Source organism: Protopterus annectens, chromosome 4.part0, assembly GCF_019279795.1.
Source record: "Protopterus annectens isolate FY-2018-M chromosome 4.part0, PAN1.0, whole genome shotgun sequence".
Lineage (NCBI taxonomy): Eukaryota > Metazoa > Chordata > Ceratodontiformes > Protopteridae > Protopterus > Protopterus annectens.
The window spans coordinates 354626143-354651253 of record NC_056733.1 but is presented as its reverse complement, the minus strand read 5'-3'; the positions used below and the strand labels follow the sequence as shown (position 1 = coordinate 354651253).

Here is a 25111-nt window from a genome sequence, read left to right as displayed (position 1 = left end):
GTCCTTGCGCTTTTTATGAACTCCAGTCATTGGCTGTTCCGACGGCATTATATAGTTAAACCTTTGGCAAAAAGTAATGTAAAGCAAAATCAAACCGACGCTTAATAGTGCGTTGGTTGAATCTAGCGCAAAACCGACAACTAGCAACTCTGTGGTCAGGGCCTAGGCAAGGAATACAGTAAGAATGAAAATCCTTCTGAGGTACTTGCTTCCCACAAGAAATACAACTGTTAACTTTTACTGACATCGGTCTGGAGCAAGAAAAAGTTTCCCCAAAGAGGTACTTAGCTGTATTGAAGACTTCGGATCTGAAATTCAATTTTGAATATCTCAGGAGTCGGCCGACCGGCACTTGCTAACTGCTTTTGCTTTGGGCACTGAGCGGCAAGAAAGACGGAAGAAAATGGCGTCTGCTGCATCTTTTATACCCCTGACGCACTGACGTCAGGGAAGTGGCGACAGCAACCAATGACGGATCAAGACTTGGGAATTCAGGCCAACTGCGGGTTGCCTGCCAGCAGGATAATCCAAGTGTAATGACTGCAACAGTGAAACACGATGAACATCAAGCTACAATTTGGAATGCAGTTTTGCCCAGAGTTAGTTGCACTTGGATAACCTCGGATGCATTATGCTGAGCAACTAGCCTGGAAGTGTGGATATCCTTAATGAATATGGACATACCTCTGCCTTTGGTGTTTCGGTCCAGGTTACATGGCCGAAAAGTGTGGTATGAGTTATAGCCTGGTAGTGCAGGGGTGCTCTCTGGAGCCTTGAACCAGGTCTCAGTCACTGCACAGATATCAATGTTCTCCATTTTAAGGAGTGCCTCGAGTGAATGCATTCTAAGATTTAGACTTCTAGCATTAAGTAGCATTACCCTCAGTTTTTGCTTGCCTGTTATGGTGGTGAATTTATTTGAATCTTGCCTAAAAAAGGCACTATAGGGGCAGCAACAGCCTTAGCCAGTATCTGGAATCCCAGGGGCGACAGGTGCAGGCCATCTGTGGCAAAGCATCGTGGTCTGTCGACCATGTCATCCCAAGCAGACAGATACTGGATCCAATTAGAATGACACCAAAAGCTTAGCCAATTGTTGAAGTCAATCATTTTGTCCTTGTACTGCGGTATCATTCTGGGCGATGACAGAATGCTACTCAGGACTAGGGTCATACCTGCCTGGGCTACAAGATCGGAGAGCTCTTCCATGTCTCTTTTCATGTAGTCCAGGGAGGTACGTCTCAGGTCATTTACACCAACATGGACAATGACAGAGTCATATCTGTACTTGTTGTGGAGTGACCTGAGTGCGTGGGTTATGTGGCGGATCCTGGCACCAGACAGGCAGCTGACAGTAATGTTCTCCTTGTTTAGCCTGGTGAGTGGGACATCAGTGTGCCTGACTATAGAGTCACCTATGACTAGTGTGTTGGGTACATTGTTTTGCCTTATTGGCTGTGGTTGAGTGGCACACTGAGTCTGTGGGCTATGTGTCATTTAGGTTGTGTTGGGGGATGGAGGTTGCTTGCGTTTCTGCTTTGGAGGTCTCTGTTGCTTAGACAGATTATTATTGAGCGCCTCCGCAAATGTTTTTGTGTTACTAAGTGTGGATTTTGGTGGTGTAGATTTAGTGAAACTATGTGATGAGTGTGGTGTGGTGCAAATGTTTACGTTCTCCTCATGTCTGTCAAGTTCAGTCTTGGTTGGAGAGAGCTTTACCTCCAGTTTGGCTAGATAGGTGCATCTCTCACAGGTTGCAATGTTGGGTGGTAGCAGGATAGGGTTGTCTGTGTACATGAGGCAATTTCTACATTGCCTCAAGATGCCCAGATTCATCAGATAGACAGGAGAGAACACTGGGAGCTGACCCTTGGACATGCCTGAATAAAAAACTATTTTCCTCTAGATATGTGAGGAGAGTACAAGAGCTGTTTTTCTCTAAGCAAGTGAGAGAAGTAAGTACAAAAACTGTTTTCCTCTAGGTAAAGAGGAAGACTGAGTGCTATAGTAATTAGTAGCTTATTTAGTGCTTACAAGTTCTGAACAAGTGCTTAGCATGAATAAGCAAATTTAAGTGCTAAAACTAAGCATCTGTATCTGCACTAGATGAGTTACAGGACAGAAACAAGTGCAAATGCAGGCTTTCAAATCAGAAAGTTGAGAGAGATGGAAGAGATTGCCCAAACGGCCAATAACTACAATTTCTGGGCCAGAACCACTCCTTATGTGGTAGACAGGTTACCTAGTGCTTACCACTCCCACTGATGAGCTAAAAGGCTTCCCTCCAACACAGAAAGGCTTGGGGGCTCAGAAGCTTACACACAGTCCTGGAAACAGCAAATCTGTATCTGGAACACTAGTTACAGGAAAGGTAAGAAACAGGCTTACATTTTTTTTTATACAGAAAAGTAGCAAAAACAGTAGTAAAAACAATTCACATGCAGTGCAAGCTAGCACACTTGAGTATGTAGCAATATTAGACCAAACACAGTTTAAAAACTGCAATTAAATTAAAAAGGACTAAAAGCAAGTGCAGAAAGAGTTTATTAGGTAGAATGTGTTAAAGAGATAGGACTGGGGGGGTGTCCCAGATCAAATCTACAGTGGGGCGGGCAACTGCAAAGGCCACCAAATTTAAATTACAAACCAAAAATAATGAGGGTGGGTGTGACAAAACTGTTTAAACAGAGATCTAGGCAACAACTAACAGTACAAACTCTAAAACCAAAAAAATATACTCAGCTCTGTATATTTGCAGATCAGTCTCAGAACAGTGAGACAACAGTTTCAACAGAGATCTAAGCAACAATTAAACTCTATAACCAAAAAAAATATACTCAGCTCTGTACATTTGGAGACGGTCTGGAAGGAAGTCTCTCACAACACAGGTTCCAGCAATTAAATGCAGGCTGGTACTAACAGGTTAAATTAAGTGATCCTTGAGTTAGATAACACACAAGCTGTAAAAGCCAGTTATACCAACTGAAGACACGGCAGAAAAAAAGGGGGGGGGGGCAGTTTCAACAGAGATCTAAGCAACAATTAAACTCTATAACCAAAAAATATATACTTAGCTCTGTATATTTGCAGATAGTCTGGAAGGCAGTCTCTCAGAACACAGGTTCCAGCAAAACTTGCTTTTTTCTGATCATACATAAGCCCCACATTTATCATACATAATCCTCACATTTACGAGAAGCTGTTTTTTGCTTAGTGGAGATTACTGGTGCCTTGTATACACACAATTACCAGAAGGTGAAATTTCCATATAAAAACCATCTCAGAACTTTACCTCAGTCCCACATTACTCACGGGGGGCTAGGATGCATGGTGAGCACATTTACACATTTTTAGGACTATTTAGGTCCACCTTACCTTATTACAGCACCCAAGACTATTACTGCTCAAAGAACGTCTAGTGTGGTGTGGTTAGGTTAGCTGCATATTACACCAAGAGAGTAGCCTTCCCTCATCCAGTTACAAACATCCTCCACTCCTATCCTTTCAAATGCACATTAGGATTTGCAACTATGGATGGGCACTTTCCTGCTATATGTGCATCCAACTTGGTGGACATGGGCATCCCGAGACAATATATAAATTGCTTTATGCACACTGACAACCAATTAATTCTTAAACAGACAAATACAGTACGCAAGAGCTGCAGTTACACACGGACACTGGAGGCTAGACTCACACATACAGACACAAAAAACAACAAACAGGCTGTCATCAGCTAACACACATAGACCAATATATGCAGAGATGCTCACATGTAACTTACCCAAACCTTAAAGGCTTCTCAGACACAGTCCTCTGAAACTCCACATACACACAAACAAGACAATTTCAATCACAAAACATAAAGCCACATTTCATTGCGTCTCAACTACCAATCCTAAATGATGAAACATGCCACATCCCAGTATTCTGGTAATTGGAAACTCCATTGTGAGACACAATGATGTCTCTCTTAACAGGCTGGATAAGGGAAAGGTTGCAGTTAGTTGCATGTCAGGGGCCTCCATTCACCAGATCACGCAAGCACTCAGGTCGCTTACACCCAAGTACCAGTATGACTAAGTCACAGTCCATGTGGGTATGAATGACTGGAGATGTACCTCCTTGGGCTATATGAAGACAGATATGAATGTGCTCTCAGAATGTGTGTCACAGGCAGGTATGAGCTAGATTGAGCAGCATTCTACCCTCTCCAAAAATGATGCTACAATACCAGCAGAAAATGATCAACTTTAACAACTAGTTAACTACTGCTGTCATTCCAAAGGGGGTCCAATAATTGTCAGTCTGGGAGGACATGGTTGACAGGCCACACTACTTTGCCAGGGATGGTCTTCACTTGTCACATCTAGGCTTTCAGATATTGGCCAAAACATCATCTACCCCATAGTACTTTTTTCAGGCATTGCCAAACAGACAAACCTTCCAACATAACAAAAGCTGCCCAGGACAAGCAGAAACTGCACTCTACAGAAGCTCTCCTCACCTGGAGAATGCTGATATCTGTGCAGTTAGTGAAACATGGAAAGCACTCCTGCAGTGCATGGCTATAATGCCTTTCATTCATTCCGACCACCCACTGAACATCAAAGAGCAAAACATGGAGGTGTATCTACATAAGCACACCTCAAGGCTGATCAAACAATATGACATGCTTCAGCCACTCCATGGCCAACCAACAATGGGAAAAATCCATTATCGTATTCTAGCTAGCTACAGGTCCCCCATCATAACCCAGGAAACCCATACATCATGAATAAAGTTATCAGAATCCCTTACCATCCAGCCCAATACTATACTCGTGGGTGACTTTAACTACTCCTCCATTAACTGGGAGGCATACATAACCAGTAACATGCAGACCCAAGGATTTCTTGACTTTGTAAATTCAAATGCCCTGGAGCAGCTAGTCTGCACTCCCACTAGGGGAACAAATATCTTAGATATGGTACTCACAAATATGCATGAGCGCTGCACCACCCCCCACCCATGTGATGTCCTCACTGGTAAGATCACATCACAAAGCAGTCTCCCTTGAAATAAAGGTAAAACTAGTTCTCCTTCCTAACCCCCAAAAATATAAGAACTTTTCTAAAGTAAATTACCCCTATTAAGGGGAGGTATAGCTAGTTTCCAAGCTCCCCCAAATCCAGGAAACACAGAAACCTAAGCAGAGGTGTACACAAAAGCCCTGTACAGCCATATAAACTACATACTAACAGCAGTACCAGACCAAAATAAACCCAGGTCAAACCCCAAAAATGAGCCACCCTGGTGGACTCCTGATATTTATAGGTAGTACAACAAAAGAAAATCCAGTTGATAAATAAGAGGGAATTTTGCACAACAGAGCAAAACTCCCTCATTAGTCTAAACAAGCAAATAATGGAACTACTCCACTCTCTGAATGCAGACTGAGGTAAAATAGCCTCTAAAGCTGAGGATAACTATAAGGCATTTTTCAGTTATGTTTGCAGTCTTAAGGTCAACACCCAAGGAATTAGTTGTACATGGCATTACCTACAGTGGATATAAAAAGTGTACACCAAGTGCCAGGTTTTTGTGATATAAAAAAATGAGATCACAATAAATCATTTCAAAACTTTCCCACCTTTAATGTGACCTATAACCTGTACAATTTATTTCATTTTACATTTGTTTACCGAGAAAGTCCAGTTGGACATGTGTCCTTTTTCAGTGGAGGCCCGGGGAGAAAAGCTCCTATGTCATAAAGTAACATATGTAAAGTACATCATAACAATAGAAATAGTTGAAAATATAATACATGTAAGAAACATATATAAAACACATTACAACAGTCAAAATAGTAAGAAATATAACAATGTTGTACATATAATACATTGAAAGAAATTGAGTTACACTTCAAGTACTGAGGAATTGAACAATCAACATATAAGATAAGGAAACATCAAGTTAGACATTTTAGGTGATAATTATAACTATTTACATAGCGTTATAAGCAGTTGTTTCCAAGTTTATAGTGAAGATCAGACAGAGTTGAGCATGGAGAGTTAGAAGGGATATTAAGGAGCAGAATGAGATAAGACAGTGCACTATCCTGGGGAGATGCAGGAACAGAGCCAGGAATTAGCGAGGTGGGTTTTTAGGAGATTTTTAAAGTGTACTGTTGAGGAAATGGTAACTAGTGAGTTTGGTAGGCGGTTCCAAAGCTTGGAAGTGTAGTTAGAGAAAAGGGATTCACCTGCTAAGTTTTTTGATTTTGTGACTTGAAGTTTTTGTTAGAGCGAAGGGATCTTGTGGTTGAGTGATGTCTTTGAGGGCCGGAGTATTTTCAGGGTGGTGAATAATTTTATGAGCTAAGGTTAGTTGTTTGAAATGTAGTAGCTGAGGGAGTCCAAGCCAATTGAGCTGTTTTAGTGATAACCAATGATGAGACTTGTAAAAAGCGTTGGTGGCAAATTTGGAAATTTTGTTGTAACATGCTTCAAGTTTGGCAAGGTCTGTCTTACGGAGGTTTGTTAAGATAGGGGATGCATATAGGAGTGTTGATAGAAGGTGTGTCTTGGCAATGGCAATTTTTGTAGCACTTGTAAGAAAATGTTTATTTCTATATAAGAATCCTAGTTTGTTGTGCACTTTTTTGATGGTTTGGTCTATATGGAGATCAAATTTCAGGCTGTCAATTACAATCTGATGAAGTCCAGATTCGGATGAAAGCGCTTAACTTGTCTACTGTGTTTTTGTTTTGTTTTTTTTTAATAAACTGCAGTGAGTTCACTTTTTCGGCTCAATAGTTCTGTCGCCTTATTTGGTTATAGGCACTTACAGCAGCTGGAGCAACCTCAGAGGTTCCTCACACAGAAAACATAGGGTGCAAAACAGTATGTCCTATGCAGACAGACTAAAAGCCCTATCTCTTTCCTCTGTCTCCTACCAACTACTAAAGGGTAACCTAAGCCTGACCTACAACGCACTCACAAATCCACACCTGATGAAGCTGTTACATATCTGCAAGTTAAAACAGCATGAGGGTCACCTGATCTAGGGATATAAACTTAGTTAGCAACTCAAACAAAACATGTTGGAGAGAGAGGTATGTGTCTCAGAGATTGCCCTTTCTTTAGAACAGGATTCCTAACCACGTAAAGCAGAGCCCTTCCCTGTCCCTCTTCAAACACAATTTGGATCAATGGATGGAGAATCGCAAATTCACACCTGGGTAATGCCAGACAGAGGCAATCTGTATGATACTCAAGGCATAGGCACAAATTCATGCTACCCTCTTGTCCTTAGGGGCCACATACTGGGTAAATTAAGTTATACTGACTAGGCTTGCAAGGCGTCAAAGTAGTAATCTAATATGAACCTATGAATCTAGTAGACTGACCCTTTGATTTGCAAGGTAAAGCCTTTCCTTTCAACTATATACTAATGACATGCAATCAGAAAGCCACTTCGATAAGGAGACAGTGGCTTTCCCAACCAGGCTTTGAAAAGGAAGCAAACAATTTTTCAGAGTTTCTGAAGGACATGGTTCAATCTAAGTACAACTTAATCTGTCTGTGATCATCAAGACAATGCAGTAAATATTCTCCTTTGCTTGAAAAATTGGGAGAAAACACTGCTGAATAAATGGATGATTCAAGTTGTTTTCTGATGTCAACTTGGGCAAAAAGCAGGATCTGTTCCTAAAAATACTCTGTCTTTAATGAAAGGCTAGATACAGATGCAGCAAGAATAAATCCTGAAGCTTTGACACACTCCTCGTCGAATTAACAGTCACCAGGAAAAAAATTTTTCAAAAACAGCACCTTCAAGGTGTACTGATGCTCACAGACAATTTAAGTTTTATTTAGATTGAACCATGTCCTTCAGAAACTCTGAAAAATTGTGTTTGAAGAGGGCCATGTCCAGCCAGCATGTGAAACATAAAAGGTAAATACCAAGAAGGGAGAGGGGGTCGCAATAAAAAAGGTTCCACTGAGAAAGACATTTGAACTATTCAAAACTGCCATAGGCATATTATCTCTGCAAGAGTGAAGGTTGGAAACGGCAGCTACTTTAACAGTGGAATAACTAGATCACAAATGAAACAAGTCAGTCAAGAAATTAAGGATACCTTCTAAAGGCACTGAAAAGGGATCTAGACACTTAGCAGAAGCCTAAAAATCAAAGCACTTCCACTTGCTAGTGTAGACTTTGCATGTAGATGACTTCTGAGAAGAGGACAAAATGAGAACTGCTCTCTGAAGCCTGGGATCTCTGGTCATCAAGGGAACTGGAGAAAGTATGAGGTTAGCTTGAGAGTCCAGAGGTTGGGCAGGTCCAAGCCCACTGCATGAGAGATAAGATCCAGGACAGGATCCAGCACACAAGGAGGGTAAACCAGAAGAGGCCACAGAAAGGGTAATCACACCTGATGGGGGCAAAAGAGGGCAATGAGTATTACAGTTGCTCTGCAGTGGGCTACCTTCTGAAGAAATTTTATTATCAGCGGAGTCGGGGATAGTCATACAGAAGACCCAGGGGCCAAGCATACAGAAGAACATCCCTAGGTGATTGTCCGTGTGGAGAGACTAAGGCATAATAGCTGCTGCACTTGGTGTTGTCAAGGGATGCAAAAGTACAGTTTTGTATCTACCATAAATGTAGATGTCCGAACTGGATAGCATCTGCAGTCATAACAAATGGGTTGTCCTGTCGTCAGGCAGCCCTTCGGTCAGCCGGATTCCAAAGTCTGGGTCCGGCTTCGGCTGATGTCGCACTTCACCAGACGTCATCTCTGCTGGTCTTCGGGTATAAAGGCATCAGCGCCATTTTCCTCAGTGTTTCTTGCCCCAGATGCCAATTGCCTCTTGGAAAGCTAAATTTTGGATAATGCCAATGTTTCCAAAATAGTAGAAGGCAAACACAAAAAATAAACATGTATGTACATATATACAAACAAATACACCATAAGAGACCCCCCCCCCAGCTAGCTATTAGGAGGGTAAGTACCCTAGGAGTACCACAGAGGGAAGGAGGAGGGCTGACTGCAGATGCTATCCAGTTCGGACATCTACATTTATGGTAGGTACAAAACTGTACTATGTCCTTCATGGATGCATCTGCAGTCATAACAAATGGGTAGAATACCATAGCCAAACTAGGGAGGAGGAATAAAAATTATGGTGTAGTCAGGATCCCTTGCAGTACAGCAGTGGCAAACCCTGCTCGGGATCTAGAATATAGAGGTAAATTATAATGCTTGGCAAATGTATGCACGGAGGTCCAAGTAGCCGCCTCAATAATGTCCTTGGTTGCCACTCCTCTTAAGAAAGCTGTGGTAGTGGCTGTAGCCCTTGTAGAATGAGGTCTTATGTTCTGTGGAACTGGTTTTCCATGGTAGGAGTAACAGAATCTTATGCAATTTCCTATCCATTTGGAGATTGTCTGTTTGGAAATTGCTTTTCCTTCCCTTCCTGTTGCATAGGCTACAAAGAGCTGGTCAGTTTTCTGTTACCTTTGGTTCTGTCCAGGTAGTAGCGTAACTGTCTATGTACATCCAAGGTATGCAGCATTCTTTCACCTCTGTTTTGTGGGTTGGGAAAGAAGGTAGGTAGGTGGATTGCCTGGTTTAAAGACACTCTGGATACCACCTTAGGCATAAATGTAGGATTAGTTCTCATGGACACCCTATCCTGATGGAAGATTAGGAAGGGTTGCACTGCCATTAAGGCCTGTAGTTCCGAAACCCTCCTTGCTGAAGTAATAGCCAGTAGGAAAGCAGTTTTCCATGACAGGTGTTGTAGATCTGCTGTTGCTGCTGGTTCAAACGGAGGGAGTGTCAATTTTTCTAGTACAAAATTCAAGTCCCATGCTGGTAATGGTGGCTTCCTAGGAGGTTTTACATTCTTGATCCCTCTGAGGAACTGCCTGAGTAGAGGATGTGAAAAGACAGGAGGATCAGAGCTGTATTCTGATGAGATAGCTGATGCATGTATCTTGATGGAGGAATAGGACAGGCCTGTATGTAGAAGCTCTGCCAAGTACTCCAGTATGTTAGCAATATCTATGTTCGACACATCTTTTCCTCTTTCAGTACTCCAAATGACGAACCTTTTCCATTTTCCTGCATAGTTCCTTCTTGTTGAAGGTCTGCGGGCTTCAAGGATAATGTCCTTAACCCTTTGTGAAAGGTCTGGGTTAGTTACTGCTATGTGATGTTCCAGACAGTCAGTTGCAAGGTTTTTAGGTTTGGATGTATGATGCAGTAGTTGTTCTGAGTTAACATCAGAGGCATCAGGGGTATTGACCACATTTCTCCCGAGACATGCTCCTCAGCAATGGGTACCAGTGTTGTCTTGGCCAGTTCGGAGCTATCAGAATTATCCTTGGACGTTCCTCTTTGATTTTCAGTAGTACCTTGTGCATCAAGGGAAAAGGTGAAAATGCATATGCTGTCAGGCCTTTCCAGCTGAAGGATAGAGAGTCCACCTTCCATGCAAGTGGGTGGAATGTCCTTGTGCAGAATTTTTGAGCTGGTGATTTTGTGGGAAGCGAATAGATCTATTTGTGGCATTCCCCATTTCTTTGTGATGGCCTTGAAGATGTCCGGGTGTAGCATCCATTCGTGAGCATCCGAGGTGGTTCTGCTTAAAATGTCTGCTAGGGTGTTCTCTTTTCCGGGTACAAATATTGCCTGTAACTGGATGTTGTAGCTTAGAGCCAGATTCCAAAGGTCCAAAGTCATTCTGCATAGGGGTATGAATGAGTGCCTCCCTGTTTGTTGATGTACCACATGACTGTGGTGTTGTCTGTCCTTATCATCAAATGGCCTTCTTTGAGGAATGGTCTGAATTTTAGCATTGCCAGTTTTACTGCCAGCATCTCTTTTGGTTTATGTGCAGGTGCAGCTGTTCCTGAGTCCACAGTCCTTATGCGCATTTGTCCAGCATGTGTGCCCCCATCCTAGGTCTGAGGCGTCCGTTGTGATGGTTTGGCTTGCTCGGAAGTTGTGGAAGGGTAGGCCTGGGTTTGACTGGCATGCCTGAGCCCACCACAGGAACTCCTGTTTTAAGCATGGGATTAGTGGTATTTCTGTTTCTAAGCTGTGCCTGTGTTGAGACCATAAATTCTTCAGGTACCACTGTAACTTTCTCATATGCAGTCTGGCATGTGGGACCAAGATTATGCATGATGCCATGAAGCCCAAGGCCTGCAGAACTTTTCTTGCTGTTAGTTTGTTCTGCTTTGTTAATGCCAAGAAGTAAAGAGGAAGCTCTTTTTGTTTTTCTGCAGTTAGGAATGCCATTTGTTTTACTGTGTCCAATTCCCAAGAAAGTTCTTGTCTGGGATGGTATCAGCCTTGACTTTTGTAAATTGACTGTGTATCCCAGGGCTTGAAGCAAGTAAATGACCCTTTGTAAATCTGTTGTCAGCTTGCTTTTGTTGTCCGCTTGTAACAGGCAGTCGTCCAGGTATGGATAAATTTGGATTCCCTGTACTCTGCAGTGAGCGATTACTGATGCCAGGCATTTTGTGAATACTCTGGGCGCAGTAGATAAGCCAAATAGCAATGCTGAGAATTGATAATGCTCTGATCCTGCAAGAAATCTGAGGTATCTTCTGCAATTTGGTCAAATGGGGACGTGCAGGTATGCCTCCTTGAGATCTAGAGTTACCAGCCAACACTCCTTGCCCAGCATGGGAAGAAGTTGCTGTAGGGTCAGCATTTTGAATTTTGGGACAATGATGTATGTGTTTAAGATGGACAGGTCAAGAATAGGTCTCCAGTTTTTCTCTTTTCTTGGTACTAGGAAGAGTCTGGAGTAGAATCCTTTGCCCTGTTCTGTTATTGGTACGCTTTCCACAGCTCTCATCTTTGTTAATTCCGCTATTTGCTGCAGGGCTTCTATTCTTTGATTTGGGGGCAGGTTTGGCATTCCTCTTTCCTGGTAAAGTGTGGAAGTGGAACCGGTAGCCTTGGTCTATGGTTTGCAAAATCCACTTGTCTTTTGTGATGTAGTGCCAATTTTTCGAGAATAAGGCTAACTTTCCGCCTAATGGTGCTGCTATTTGCTCCCTGGTAGGCGGAATCAGAACCAAGTCACTGTGATTGTCCTGTTGCAGTGGCAGTGGTTGTGTCTGTGCCTTGGTTATTGCCTTGCCACTGTCGTCCTCTGTAGGCACCTCCTCTGGATTGATTTCTGCCCCTAGGCGTCTGTTCCTGCCCCTTTGTGATCTTGTGGAGTCAGGAAAGGACCAATTTTGGCAGGCCAGTTCCTGCTAAACCTTGGGGCTGAACCTGTAGGAAATCTTTAACTGTTTGTACAGATTTTGCCTTCTCTTCCATTTTCTTCATTACCTGCTGGGCAGGTTCCCCAAATAGACTGGCCTTATCCATAGGAGCATCCAATAGCTTAGCTTTAACATGATCCGGTAAGACCTGTTCTTTCAACCATGCATGCCTTCTTATCACTGTGCCAGTCATGGCTGATCTAAATGAAGCCTCCAGTGCATCATAGCCACATTTTAAGGAATGGTTACTAACCTGTTGAATGTTATTCACCATTTCTAATACATATTTCTTATCTAAAGATTCATCAGAGGACAGCTTTTTAATTAACTGATCAAGCATAAACTCTTGGTATTGGATCATGTGAAACTGACAGTTTAAAGCTCTAGCTGAGAGAGTAGCAGAGGTGTAGACTTTTCCCCATCTCTCTAAGGACCTGGATTCCCTTTCAGAGGGAATAGGGTTTTTGCTGTGGTCGAGGCTACTGCCTTAGGCCCCTGGGATATAGTTTCGGGTCTGCAAGGGGGCCTTGTATAGGTGGTGATGCGTGTCTGGCACCCTGCAAAATCTATCTGGTTTGGGAGGGGCTGGAGGTAAAGAATCAGGTGCAGTGCAGACATCATTAAATGCCCACAACAGACAGGACAGGAGGTATAGCTAAGGGCCTATGTTGTGGTAAGTGCAGAAAAGTCCTAAGCCTTTTTCTTGAATCTGAGAAATCCTGTCCCTGCCATTGGAATTGTTCTCTCATGGCATGTAAGGTTTCCCCAAAGGAGAATTCCTCTGGTGGAGAGGCAGCTGGAATGGATTCTTCAGCATCGGAGTCTTCATAATTGGAAAAAGGAGCCTCTGGCTGGTCTGTAATGTCTGAGTCATCCGCAGAATCATCAGAGGACACAGGCTCGGGGGGGCTCTGCTCTAGGTCTCTTTTCTGAGGGCTGAGAGGCCCTGTCTGGGTGAGATTGGGATCCCCTAATTAAGGATATTAAATCTTCTGCCAGAGTAAGCATTTGTGAACTAGAAGTGGGCCTGATTGAGGGGTTTAACAGGCACTGATTTTGCAGATTTGGCTGCTTTAGCCCTGGCAAAGGCCTTAATAGACATGGCTGCAGGAGGCCTAGCAGCACCACGTGCTGGGGTAGAGACATCCAAAGGGATGGTGTCTGATAAGTCACTAGGAACCACAGTTGTAGGCAAAATTTCTGAGGCTGATTCAGGTAAGGTAGCAGGAGCCTCAGTAATAGTCATGGATTCGCTGAAGATTGATCAGTTTTTTTGCTTAACCGTGGTTTCGGGACGTCGGTCTTTTTTAACAATTTGGGTAGTCGGAGGATCCGACGGCATAATGTAAAATCTGAGCTGAAAAACTGTTCAGCAAACTCCGACTCGGTTGAAGAAGCACAGGCGAACAGGCTGCTACGTCGTGGTCTGGGCCTAAACAAGGCAAACAGTAAGAGTGGAAATCTTTATGAGGTATTTGTTTCCCACGAGTTAAACACTTATTGACTTTTTCTGACATCGGCTGAGGCAAGAAAGAGTCAGCTTTAGAAGTCTTGTAGTATTCGTAGTAGTAATCTCTGGATCTGACAACAGCTTCGGCAAGAAAGACTGAGGAAAATGGCGTCGGCTGATGCCTTTATACCCGAAGACCAGCAGAGATGATGTCGGGTGAAGTGCGACATCAGCCCAAGCCGGACCCAGACTTTGGAATCCGGGACAACCCATTTGTTATGACTGCAGATGCATCCGTGAAGGACATCAGATCGCAACACAAAGTCCCTCAGTGCCAAAATATCTGAAAGGCCACACAATGACTCAGGGACCATTCATGCAGAAAAAGAAGATATCTGCTCAAATTGTCTGCTAATATATTGTCTCTTCCTGAGATATGCGTTGTAACCAGAAACTGTTGAAACAAAATCACCCATTGCCAAACCTTCGTGGCCTCCCCCCTGTTTGTTCAAGTACCATACACTATTGACATGCTGTCGGTCTGAACTGAAATCACACCCTGGTGAAGAACATCCTGATGCTTGCAGTGCCAGAAGTACTATCTTCATCTCCAGAACACTGATGTGAAGACTGTCCTGGACATCAGACTGGGTACCTTGGACAGTCCTCCCCTCTAAATGCCCCCCCCCCAAAAGACAGGCATCCATGGTGACCATGCCTAGAGAAGGGGGAAGAAAGTACAGTTGTGTACACTTACCATAAATGTAGATGTTTGAGTGTATTCATTGTTGCAGTCCTTACAAAATGGGTTATCTGGCTCCCGGTAGCCCACAGTCAGCCAGAATACCAAAGTCCTTGGTATATGACGTCGGCTGCCTTTGGTTTAGGCCTGACGGGAGGACGTCAGGTACAAAGGAAGACAGCTGATGCCATTTCCTCAGTTTTTCTTGCCTTAACTATCAGGAGTCCCCCAAAAAAAGGTTAGACCAGGAAAAGGCTATGCCCTAGGAAAAATGGGGGATGGAGGGGGGGAAACCAGGACTGCAACAGCGAATACACTCGAACATCTACATTTATGGTAAGTGTACACAACTATACTATGTTCATCGTGTTTCACTGTTGCAGTCCTTACAGAATGGGTTGATTCCCAAAGCCCAGTAAAAAAACAAAAGGGAGGAGGAACACCCACTGTTTAAGGGTTGGTAAGGATGCCCTGCAACACTGCAGTGGCAAAACCAGCCCTGGACTTGGAAAACAAGGGCAAATTGTAATATTTAGTGAAAGTGTGGAAAGAAATCCAGGTAGCTGCTTCCAGTATGTCCCTAGTAGGTACACCTCTTAAAAAAGCTGCTGAGGTAGAGGCTGCCCTAGTAGAATGGGTCCTAATACTCTGAGGAGGAACCTTGCCATGCTGTAAGTAACAAAAGTGAATACAATGAGCAATCCAATTAGAAATGGTCTGTTTAGAAGGAGCTTTGCCCTGAGCTTCAGGAGCAAAACTGACCAATAACTGATCCGACTTTCGAAAAGGTTTAGTCCTGTCCAGGTAAAATCTAAGCTGTCTATGCACATCCAGGGAATGCAGTAACCTTTCCCCCTTATTCTGCGGATTAGGGAAGAAGGTAGGCAGGTGGATAGACTGGTTAAGAGACAGGCTAGAAAAAAACACCTTAGGCATAAAGGAAGGATTAGTTCAAAGACAAACCCAATCCACATGGAAGATGATAAAAGGCTCTACTACCATTAAGGCCTGCAGCTCAAAAACTCTTCTAGCTGAAGTAATAGCCAAAAGAAATGCAGTTTTCCAGGAGATAAACTTCAGGTCTGCTGAGGCAGCTGGTTCAAAAGGAGGCAGAGTAAGTTTCTCAAGAACAAAACTGAGATCCCAAGCAGGAGTAGGTGCCCTTCTGAGAGGCTTTAAATTGCTAGCCCCACAAGGAACTGTTTCATCAAGGGATGAGAGAAAATGGGATGCTCAAACGAACAATGAGCAGAAATAAAGCATGGATCTTGATAGAAAAGGAAAGTCCACCATTAAGCAAGCCTGCCAGATAGTCAAGAATAAGAGGAAGAGTAGGTTGAGAAGGGTCTTCCACGCTAGTCTGCATCCAAATGGAGAATCTTTTCCACTTATCTGTGTAAGATACCCTAGTGCTACGCCTCCTGGCCTCACGAAGGACCTCAACCACCTGTTGGGAAAGGTTTAAATTATGAGCCAAGCTGCCAAATGCAGAGTTTGAAGATGAGGATGCAAAATTTTTCCCCCCTCCTAAACCAAGAGATCTGGTATCAGGGGAAGATGCCAAGGCTGAGACTGGGAGAGACTGCGAAGTAGTGGATACCAATGTTGTCTGGGCCAGTCTGGAGCTATGATGACGGCCCTTGGTTTTTCGTCCCTTATCTTTAACAGCACTCTGACATTCGTTAAAGCAAGAAAAGAGGATTCCCCAAGGGGGTACTTATCTGAGGAGGTCTTCAACTAAGCAGTCGGAATACAAAAAGAAGGTACTCGGCCGACTGGCACTCATGCAAAATGCTTCTGCTTCAGGTTCAAACGGGGAAAAATAACATTTTTCCAATACAAAGTTTAAGTTCTGTGGCGGGGGAAGGTTGCGTCAGTGGTAGTCTGGAAGAAAATCACTCACTTACGGAATGCTTACAGAATTTGAGAGAGTCTGCTGAAGATGATTTGAAACCTTTGATGACAGGAAGAAACTGCAGTCAAATTAACTTTGACTGAGGAGTAGCTGAACTCTGATTGAAAAAGTCCCGTCAAAAATGTTAGCATTTTAGGAACTGGAGCAGAGACGGGAACAATATCAATGTTTGCACATAAAGAGAATGTAGTCCATTTGCCTCTGTAAAATCTTCTGGTAGGTATTACAAGTAAAAGTTTAAAAAAAAAAGACCTGAAACTTAGAAAACTGATGATGACAATTTTAAGCTATTAAAATGCTGAAATGAAATCATCCACTTATCCAACCAAATGAAGCTCTCTTGTAAGCTTGACCAGTAAAGCATTTGCAGGTGGCAGTGAGACATGGAGAGAGGGTGAAATTGAACAGAAGATGCTAGTTTGCCCATCCTAGGGGGAAAGGCAGTAAGACACCAGGCAAAGTCCAATATTGTGCCACGCAGCAGTACAGGCAAAGCTGTGTATGTTCATCTGGTTGTACATTCTTTTACAGCAGACATGATTCAGATAATAAGCAAAAGCATGAATATGTAACTGTGGCAGTAATGTGGGACTTCCATGCTCATCTGGTTATAGTATGGGAAGACCGTTTTTTTTTTCATGTACAAACTATTATCCTTTCCAGCTGCCTAAATAATGACTCCTAAGGTCAGCTAGCAGCCCGGTGCTAGATGACAGAATGGACTGTGTAATAGAGGAATGAATAAGCTCATGACAAGCAGGACAGGACTGACTGTTGGCAAGCAAGGGAGTTGGGAGGGTACCACCTAGGGGGAAAAATACAATTACTTCTGCTAAACACAAAGGGGACAAAAGAGTTTGTGTTCTATGAATAAATACAGTTCACTGTATAAGCATGCATTATTCTTTCACAAAACATATGAAACAATGAAAAAAATTACTAATTTATACCTTGAGTAAAAAACAAAATTTGACTCTCTACAGTCACAGTACGTAATCTAGTGCATGCAAGTGCACTTAATGATCTACTTTACTGTCCACAAAAAATACTTACCTCCAGTTGCAAGAAAAGCTCTGCAAGAAAAAAAAAAATATATATATGTATTAAACATTTTGCCTCAAAAATACACCTTCAATAACTTCATTCTTGCCCGTGCTATATAAGACTTGTTTATTTATTATAATTAGTCACAAATGTAAGAGAGTTGTTAAACATGCCCTATATTTCTCTGTTCTTTTCGGTTTCCAGTTCCATGACTTGCCATCAAATTCTGTCTTACAACTACCTTGGTATAACTGGTAAAGCTAGCCAGACACAGAAGTGACAAACCTGCATCTCCCTTAGCTCATTCTTCATCACCCTTACAAATACGCAGACTGACTGTACACAGACACACAAGGTCCAGCATAATTCTCACTTGTAACCAAGCCACAGAACAGCTAGTACCCCATTTTTCATTCCAGGCATTTCTGCAAATATGGTGCAGACCTTCATCATAAATATAGCCACTGCAACAAAAGAAAATGAAAAGTATTCTTTAATGAAAAGGAATAAATCCCTCACCCAGGGCTTGTTGCTAATAATTCTTTACAAAGACAGACTGCACACACTGGCCGACTCACTTTATCACTTCTCTAAAATACACCTACTTTACAATGTACAGTCTGCCTTTTGTCAACCTCTAACTTTATGATTACAACTAAAACTCTTTAGTGCTTGCTACTTTCAGTACCAGGAAACCATAAAAACTTATTTTGCCATTCATGTTGGTGATCCTTAACTACAGGGGAAATGTACTTGATTTTCTGTTTCTTCTTCTGCAGGAAGTGCACATGAAACACACACTGAGGGTCAGACCCCTGGTAACATTCAGTAAATGTAGTAGGAATCTCTTCCCTATCTAGGATCTGTCGAGTCCCTTTTGTTCCCTCTGATATAATCAGCTGAGGCTCCCCTTCATTGTCAGATGCAGACATCTGTAAAGCCTCTGAGGACATCTGACAAGTCGCATCTGTGCCAGCCTTAGATTGGATCGTACCAGAGGAATATGCAACCACCAGATGATCCCCTGGAGGAGGCATCAGCAGCACTGTAGTCCCCTGGACTATCATTAGCTTTGACAGAGATGTCCAGGGGAAGGTGGACAGCAGACATATCAGACCGACGTTTTTGGCCTTTTTCTTGGCAGACAGCTGACCCTCGGGAACAGGAAGATTCTGCCACAGCAGCTTCAGCCAAAAGCTTAAGACTTTGGTTTTCAAGATAAAGAGGATAGACAACTATGTAGGGTCATAGGGACAAAAGCCTGGCAAACAGAACACTGCGTATGGTTGTGGGAAGCACTCTTAACAGAATAGACAATGGTCATGATGATTTCCATGGGAGAATCTGCCTCCCACACTTGACGTGTTTCCTTTCCGGATGACATGAACCCAATAGTACTAAGGAAAAAAGAATGATAAGAAGAATGGGGCACTTATCTGAGAAGTGGTTTGGTAACCAGCAAGGGCGTTCAGACTGGCATTCAATGATGGCATTCAGACTGATGTTCAATGATGGCATTCAGACTGGTGGCAAACAAGTTCTGAGTGTATGCTTCAGCATGTCACCTTTATGCCCTACGCCTGGCGTGGGGAGCATACATGTGGCATACGAGACCTGTAAGTACTAAAGACTTTGGTACACTGGCAGGACGTTGGGCTATCGTTGGCAGGAGATAACTTAGGTTATGAATACTGCAACAGTGACATGTAAGGACATCATCTAATTAACCATCACAATAGTGGAAATCATAGGGCATTCATTATCCAAAAAGTACTCTCAATTTTTTGGACATGAAACCACTACTTCACATATAAAGTGGTTAGCTGATACACTAGCAAATACCACAATGTTAGTGTAGGTACACTGACTGAACCATCTGCACCCTTTTTAGCCACAACCTAGTTACAAAAATTATATAGTATTCTAAATATATGTTAAAGTTCTGCAAGGATAGTACTGGTTAACAAGTTCACTTACTATAACAGCAGATGTTGTTAAATCACTGCTGAAGTAATTTATGCCCTAGGGGTTATATCCTGCCAAGGATACGACAGCAGTCTATAGTCTTCCAAAGCCTTTGGCTTCTTCACACATACACCCAGACTACTGTTAGCTTCAGCTCCAAGGATGAGAAAACAGCAGCCTGGGTGGCAAAATACTTCAGAACTTTCTTGTTGCCCTTGTGAGCACTCCTCCTGGACTTCAGAAAATCAGTGTTCAGCTCTGTTCTTCAACGGCTGGCAGATGCCCCTTTTAGAGATAACCTTCCACATATTTCTATCTGTAGAAACTGTATTGTAAAAATACCAGTACTTTTGCTTTATTTACAATTTTGACAGGTCTGTCATGTTATGGCTGTCTGACGAGTCTATTTTTAAATTTGACTGTTTATACTTATTGCAAACACTTTTGGGGATAAGTGCAGTTTTTCCCTTAGGAATTATGCTTTTACTGGGACTTGTGTTTTTGTTGAGAAGTGTGAGTATATTTTGTTACTTGGAAATATTTTAACAACTTACTAATTTAACTATTTCATCCAGCAGTGCGACTCAGGAAACAGGGTTCAGTTTTGTTAGGTCTATACATTTAGACATAAACAGTTTTGTTTAATAGTATGTATATATATATATATATATATATATATATATATATATATAAATTCTGTGTACTAAAAATAATACTGCATATACACTTTTGTTTGCTATAACATTTGTAGAATAATATAGTAAGTTAGATGCATACATTTCTGTTTGCTGGCATACATATATTAAAGAGTGAAACTGTTCTCAGCTAAAAATCAAATAAAAAAATGACATTCCTCTGTAATGTAACATGCATGTTCAGGTTCTGGTACAGCTTGAGAAAAATGCTGATAAGGATAACTCCTTAAAAGAGGCATTTAGTTGTATGTTAAAATTACACATAAGAAATTTCTGAGACAGGTGCGGGAAGTATGGGAAAGCTGCATTTATACAGAAACAGTTGCAGTAAAAAAAAAAGTACAGTTGTGTACACTTAACATAAATGTAGATGTTAGAGTGTATTTATTCACTGTTGCAGTCATCACATTTGGGTTATCTGCTTGCAGTAGCCCTAAGTCGGCCTGATTATCAAAGTCTTGGGTCCTGCGTCGGTTGCGGTCTCATCTTCCGTGACATCAGGTAGTCAGGGGTATAAAACATGCAGCCGACGCCATTACATCAGTTTTTCTTGCCCCAGATCTGTCAGGTGCCCCCCTAATGGGAAGCAATTAAACACCTATATACAATAGTATACCTCCAACAATAAAACAAATACACCAGAAAGCTTTTAAGCATAGTACTGGAAAGTAGAGGTATAACCAAAAGAAGTCAGGGGGCTGGCGGGAGGGTAACCAGGACTGCAACAGTGACTACACTCGAATATCTACATTTATGGTAAGTGTACACAACTGTACTATGTTCTTCGTGTTTCACTGTTGCAGTCATCACATTTGGGTAGATTCCCAAAGCTAAGGATGGGAGGAGGGATTTAGATAGCATTAGGACCAGCTATAAGGCCCTGCAAGACTGCAGTGGCAAAGCCAGCTCTGGATTTAGAGAAAATTGGCAAATGGTAATACTTGGTGAAAGTATGTACATAACTCCAGGTAGCAACTTCTAAGATGTCCCTGGTAGGGACACCTCTGCAAAAGGCTGTAGAGGTAGATGCAGCCCTGGTTGAAGAGGGTCTAATCCCCTGTGGGATAGGTTTTCCATGGTACTTATAGCAGAAATGAATGCAATGGCCTATCCCATTTAGAAATGGTTTGCTTTGAAATAGCCTGCCCCTGCAGCAAATGCCACCAGCAGTTGTTCAGATTTCCTTTGAGGTTTAGTCCTGTCTAAGTAAAATCTAAGTTGTCTGTGCATATCTAAGGAGTGCAGTATGCTTTCCCATTTGTTCTGTGGATTAGAAAAGAAGGCTGGCAAATGAACTGATTAAAAGCCACACTGGATACCACCTTGGGCATGAAGGAGGGATTGGTCCTGAGGGACACCCTGTCCGCATGAAAGATGATGAAAGGCTGCACTGCCATAAGGGCCTGTAATTCAGATACTCTTCTTGCTGAAGTGATTGCTAAAAGGAAGGCTGTTTTCCAGGAAAGAATTTTAACTCTGCACTTGCAGCTGGCTCAAAAAGAGGAAGAGTGAGTTTTTCCAATACAAAGTTAAGGTCCCAGGCTGGAGTAGGGGCTCTCTTGGGTGGTCTTAAGTTTTTTGCCCCACTGAGGAACTGCTTGAGCAGTGGATGAGAGAAGAGGGGTGGTTCAAAGTTTTAATGAGCTGAAATGGCTGAGGCGTGAATTTTGATGGAGGAAAAAGAAAGTGAAGCATCTCAGTTAAGTATTAAAGAATATGAAGTAAGCTGGGCACTGCTGTGCCCATCCCTTGAGTTTGGTTCCAGGCACAGAATCGTTTCCATTTTTCAGCATAAGATTTTCTAGTACTAGGCCTCCTTGCCTGCAAAATGACATCCAACACTTGTTTACTGAGGGATGGAAACAGAGAGATTAGGTAATTAGCCAGGCTGCCAGGTTCAGGGTTTGAAGAAGAGGGTGTAGAATCTGGCTCTCCTGCTGTGACAGCAGGGTAGGGGTCTGAGGCAGGTGCCATGGAGCCAGCAGTGACACACTGCACAAGAGGGGGTACCAGTGTTGACGTGGCCAGTCTGGTGCAATCAGTATCATCCTTGGCTTGTCCTGTTTGATCTTTAGTAGTACTTTGGAGAGGAGAGGCAGAGGGGGAAAGGCATAAACGGATAGATTTTTCCAGCTGAAGGACAGAGCATCCACTTTCCAAGCTTGTTTGTGGGGAGTCCTTGTGCAGAATTTGTCCAATTGGTAGTTCTGGGGGAAGGCAAACAGGTCTATATCTGGGCTTCCCCATTTGTTTATCAACATGTTGAAAGTCTTTGGTTCTAGTTTCCACTCGTGTGGGTACATGAGATTTCTGCTTAGTTCGTCTGCCAGTGTATTTAGTTTTCCTGGCAGGAATTGAGCCTGTAGATGCACTTGGTAGCTCAAGGCTGTGTTCCACAGAGCCATGGCTAGTCTGCAGAGGGGGGTAAGAATGGGTACCCCCCTGCTTGTTTATGTACCACATAACAGTGGTGTTGTCCGTCTTTACCATTAATTGTCCTGGAAGAATGTGGTCCTTGAAGGCTGTCAGAGCGTTCCGTACAGCTAACATTTCTTTTTGATTGATATGCAGGTGCATTTGACTTGGGTTCCATTTCACACGAATGCACTTCCCTGCCAGGTGAGCCCCCCCATGCATAGTCTGATGCGTCTGTTAGGGTTTGGGCTGCAGGGAGTAGAGTGAATATCAGTCCCTTGTTTTGGTGGCAGCCCTCTGCCCACCAAAGGAACTCTAACTGTAGGCAAGGTATGATAGGAATCATAGCTACTAGATCATGAGAATGTTGAGACCATAGGCTTTTTAGATACCATTGTAGTTTCCTCATATGCAGTCTTGCATATGGAATTAGTAGAATGCAGGAGGCCATGAACCCAAAGGCTTGCAGTATCTGCCTTGCAGATAGCAGGGTCTTTGTGGCCATCAGTATGTAAGTTGTCAAATGAATTTGTTTCTCTGGCGTGAGGAAAGCCATCTGGGAAGTTGTGTTCAAGCTTGCTCCCAGGAATATAATTTGTTGACAGGTTACCAGAGATTATTTATTTTCATTTATGGTGTATCCCAGAGAAGTTAACACCTTTTGTACAAATGCCAGATGATTCAAGAGTATGTCCTGGCTTTCTGCCTGAATTAGACAATCGTCCAGGTATGGATATATTTGAATATTTCTTTGCCTGCAAAATGCAATGATTGGAGCTAGGCACTTTGTGAATACCCTGGCGCAGTAGATAAGCCAAAGGGCAGTGCAGAGAACTGATAGTGCATGTAGCCTGCTTTGAAGAGTAGGTATCTTCTGCAAGATTCCCTGATTGGGATGTGCAGGTAGGCTTCCTTTAAATTCAGTGTTGCCAACCAGGTATCTTTGCCTAGCATAGGAAGCAACTGGTGAAGAGTTAGCATCTTGAATTTTGGAATCACCAAAAAGGTGTTTAAGATAGAAAGGTCCAGGATAGGATGCCATGAATTGTCTTTTCTGGGTACCAGGAAAAGTCTTGAGTAGAAACCTTGTCCCTTTTCCTCTTCTGGTACAGTTTGAATAGCCTTTGTGCTTAAGAGAGAGAGCACTTGCTTTTGAGCCTCTGCCCACTGATTTGGGGGTAGATCTGGCCAACCGTTTGGGGTTGGTAACGTGTAGAAGTGAAATCTGTATCCTTGGGAAACTATATTTAAAACCCATTTGTCCTGGGTAATGAATTCCCAGTTTTTGGCCTACAGAGCAATCTTTCCACCTAAAGGAGCAGTCAGTTGAGAAGAGCTTGGAAGTTTTAAAGTTAAGTCATTGAGGCAGCTTACCATAGGGGGAGTCTTAAGACTCCCTGATTTGGAATTTGGAGTCCCCCACTGCTTAGTCCTGTGTGTACCCTGGGACTGAAGCCTGGGTGTTCTGCTGGTTCTGGGTTTGGACTGAGAAGGCCTAGAAGAGACAGGAAAGGACCAATTCTTAGAGGGCCAATGCCTACTAAATATTGGAGGCTGTACTTGTAGGAAACCTTTAACAATTTGCATAGATTTAGCTTTTTCCTCCATCTTTTTAAGAACTTCTTCCGCTTTGTTGCCAAACAGGTGGCCCTGATTTAAAGGAGCATCCAGCAATTTAGCTTTAACAAGATCTGGCAAAGATTGCACCATAAGCCAAGCATGCCTTCTAAGTACAGACCCAGTGACAGCAGCCCTGCAAGATGCCTCTAGTGAGTCAAACCCACATTGCAAAGTATGTTTTCCAATCTGTTCAGCAGAATGCATTAAATCCTGTAAATCCTTATTTTCAGCACAGTCAGGAATCAACATCATTTTCTGTTTAGGCAATCCAATAATATGTTGCTGATACTTTAACATATGAAACTGACAGTTTAAAGCCCTAATGGCCAAGGTAGCAGAAGTGTATACCTTCTTACCCAATCTATACAGCGCCCTGGAGTCTTTATCAGAGGGGGTAGGATTTTTGGCAGTAACAGCCTTAATGCCCTTGGGTCCCTGTGAAATGGTCTCAGGATCCACAGTAGGATTTTTAAAAAGGAACTTGTGAGAGTCAGGAACCCTGTAATATCTATCAGGTTTTCTGGGAGCAGGAGGTAGAGAGTCAGGGGCCAAGCTAGATTCTGAAAAGGCATCATCAACAATGTCTAGTACAGGAGGGATAGCTAAAGGCCTGTGCTGAGGCAGGAGTAAGAAATCCCTAAGCCTCTTTTTAGAATCAGAATAATCCTGGCTTTCCCAGTGAAAATGCTCCCTAAGAGTATGCAAGGTTTCACCAAAAGAGAAATCCTCTGGGGGGGGGAAGCAAAGGGAATAGAGTCCTCTGCATCAGAATCATCATAAGTAGATAAGGGTAAATCCTGGTCATCACAGGAAACAGAAATTTCAGAATCCTGGTCAGAAGTATCATAAGCAAATTCAGTCCTAGTTCTCTTAGAAGGGGAAGGTTGGCTTCCCCTGATTAAAGTAATAAAGTCTTTAGCCATTCTAATAATTTGTTTATTAGGCATGGAGGCTTGACCATGCAGTCTGGGCATCGGTTTTCT

The 25111-nt window shown here is 42.8% G+C and overlaps 1 protein-coding gene across 2 annotated transcripts in view; it reads right to left on the bottom strand.

Annotated features, from left to right (window-relative positions):
• Nucleotides 1-25111, bottom strand: part of SUDS3 (SDS3 homolog, SIN3A corepressor complex component) — a 1220864-nt gene that overhangs the window by 744932 nt on the left and 450821 nt on the right. For both annotated transcript variants that reach the window (XM_044068332.1, XM_044068334.1), the window contains one exon: nucleotides 17443-17462. In XM_044068332.1, coding sequence (XP_043924267.1) covers nucleotides 17443-17462 — 20 coding nt within the window. The remainder of the gene's footprint in view (nucleotides 1-17442; nucleotides 17463-25111) is intronic.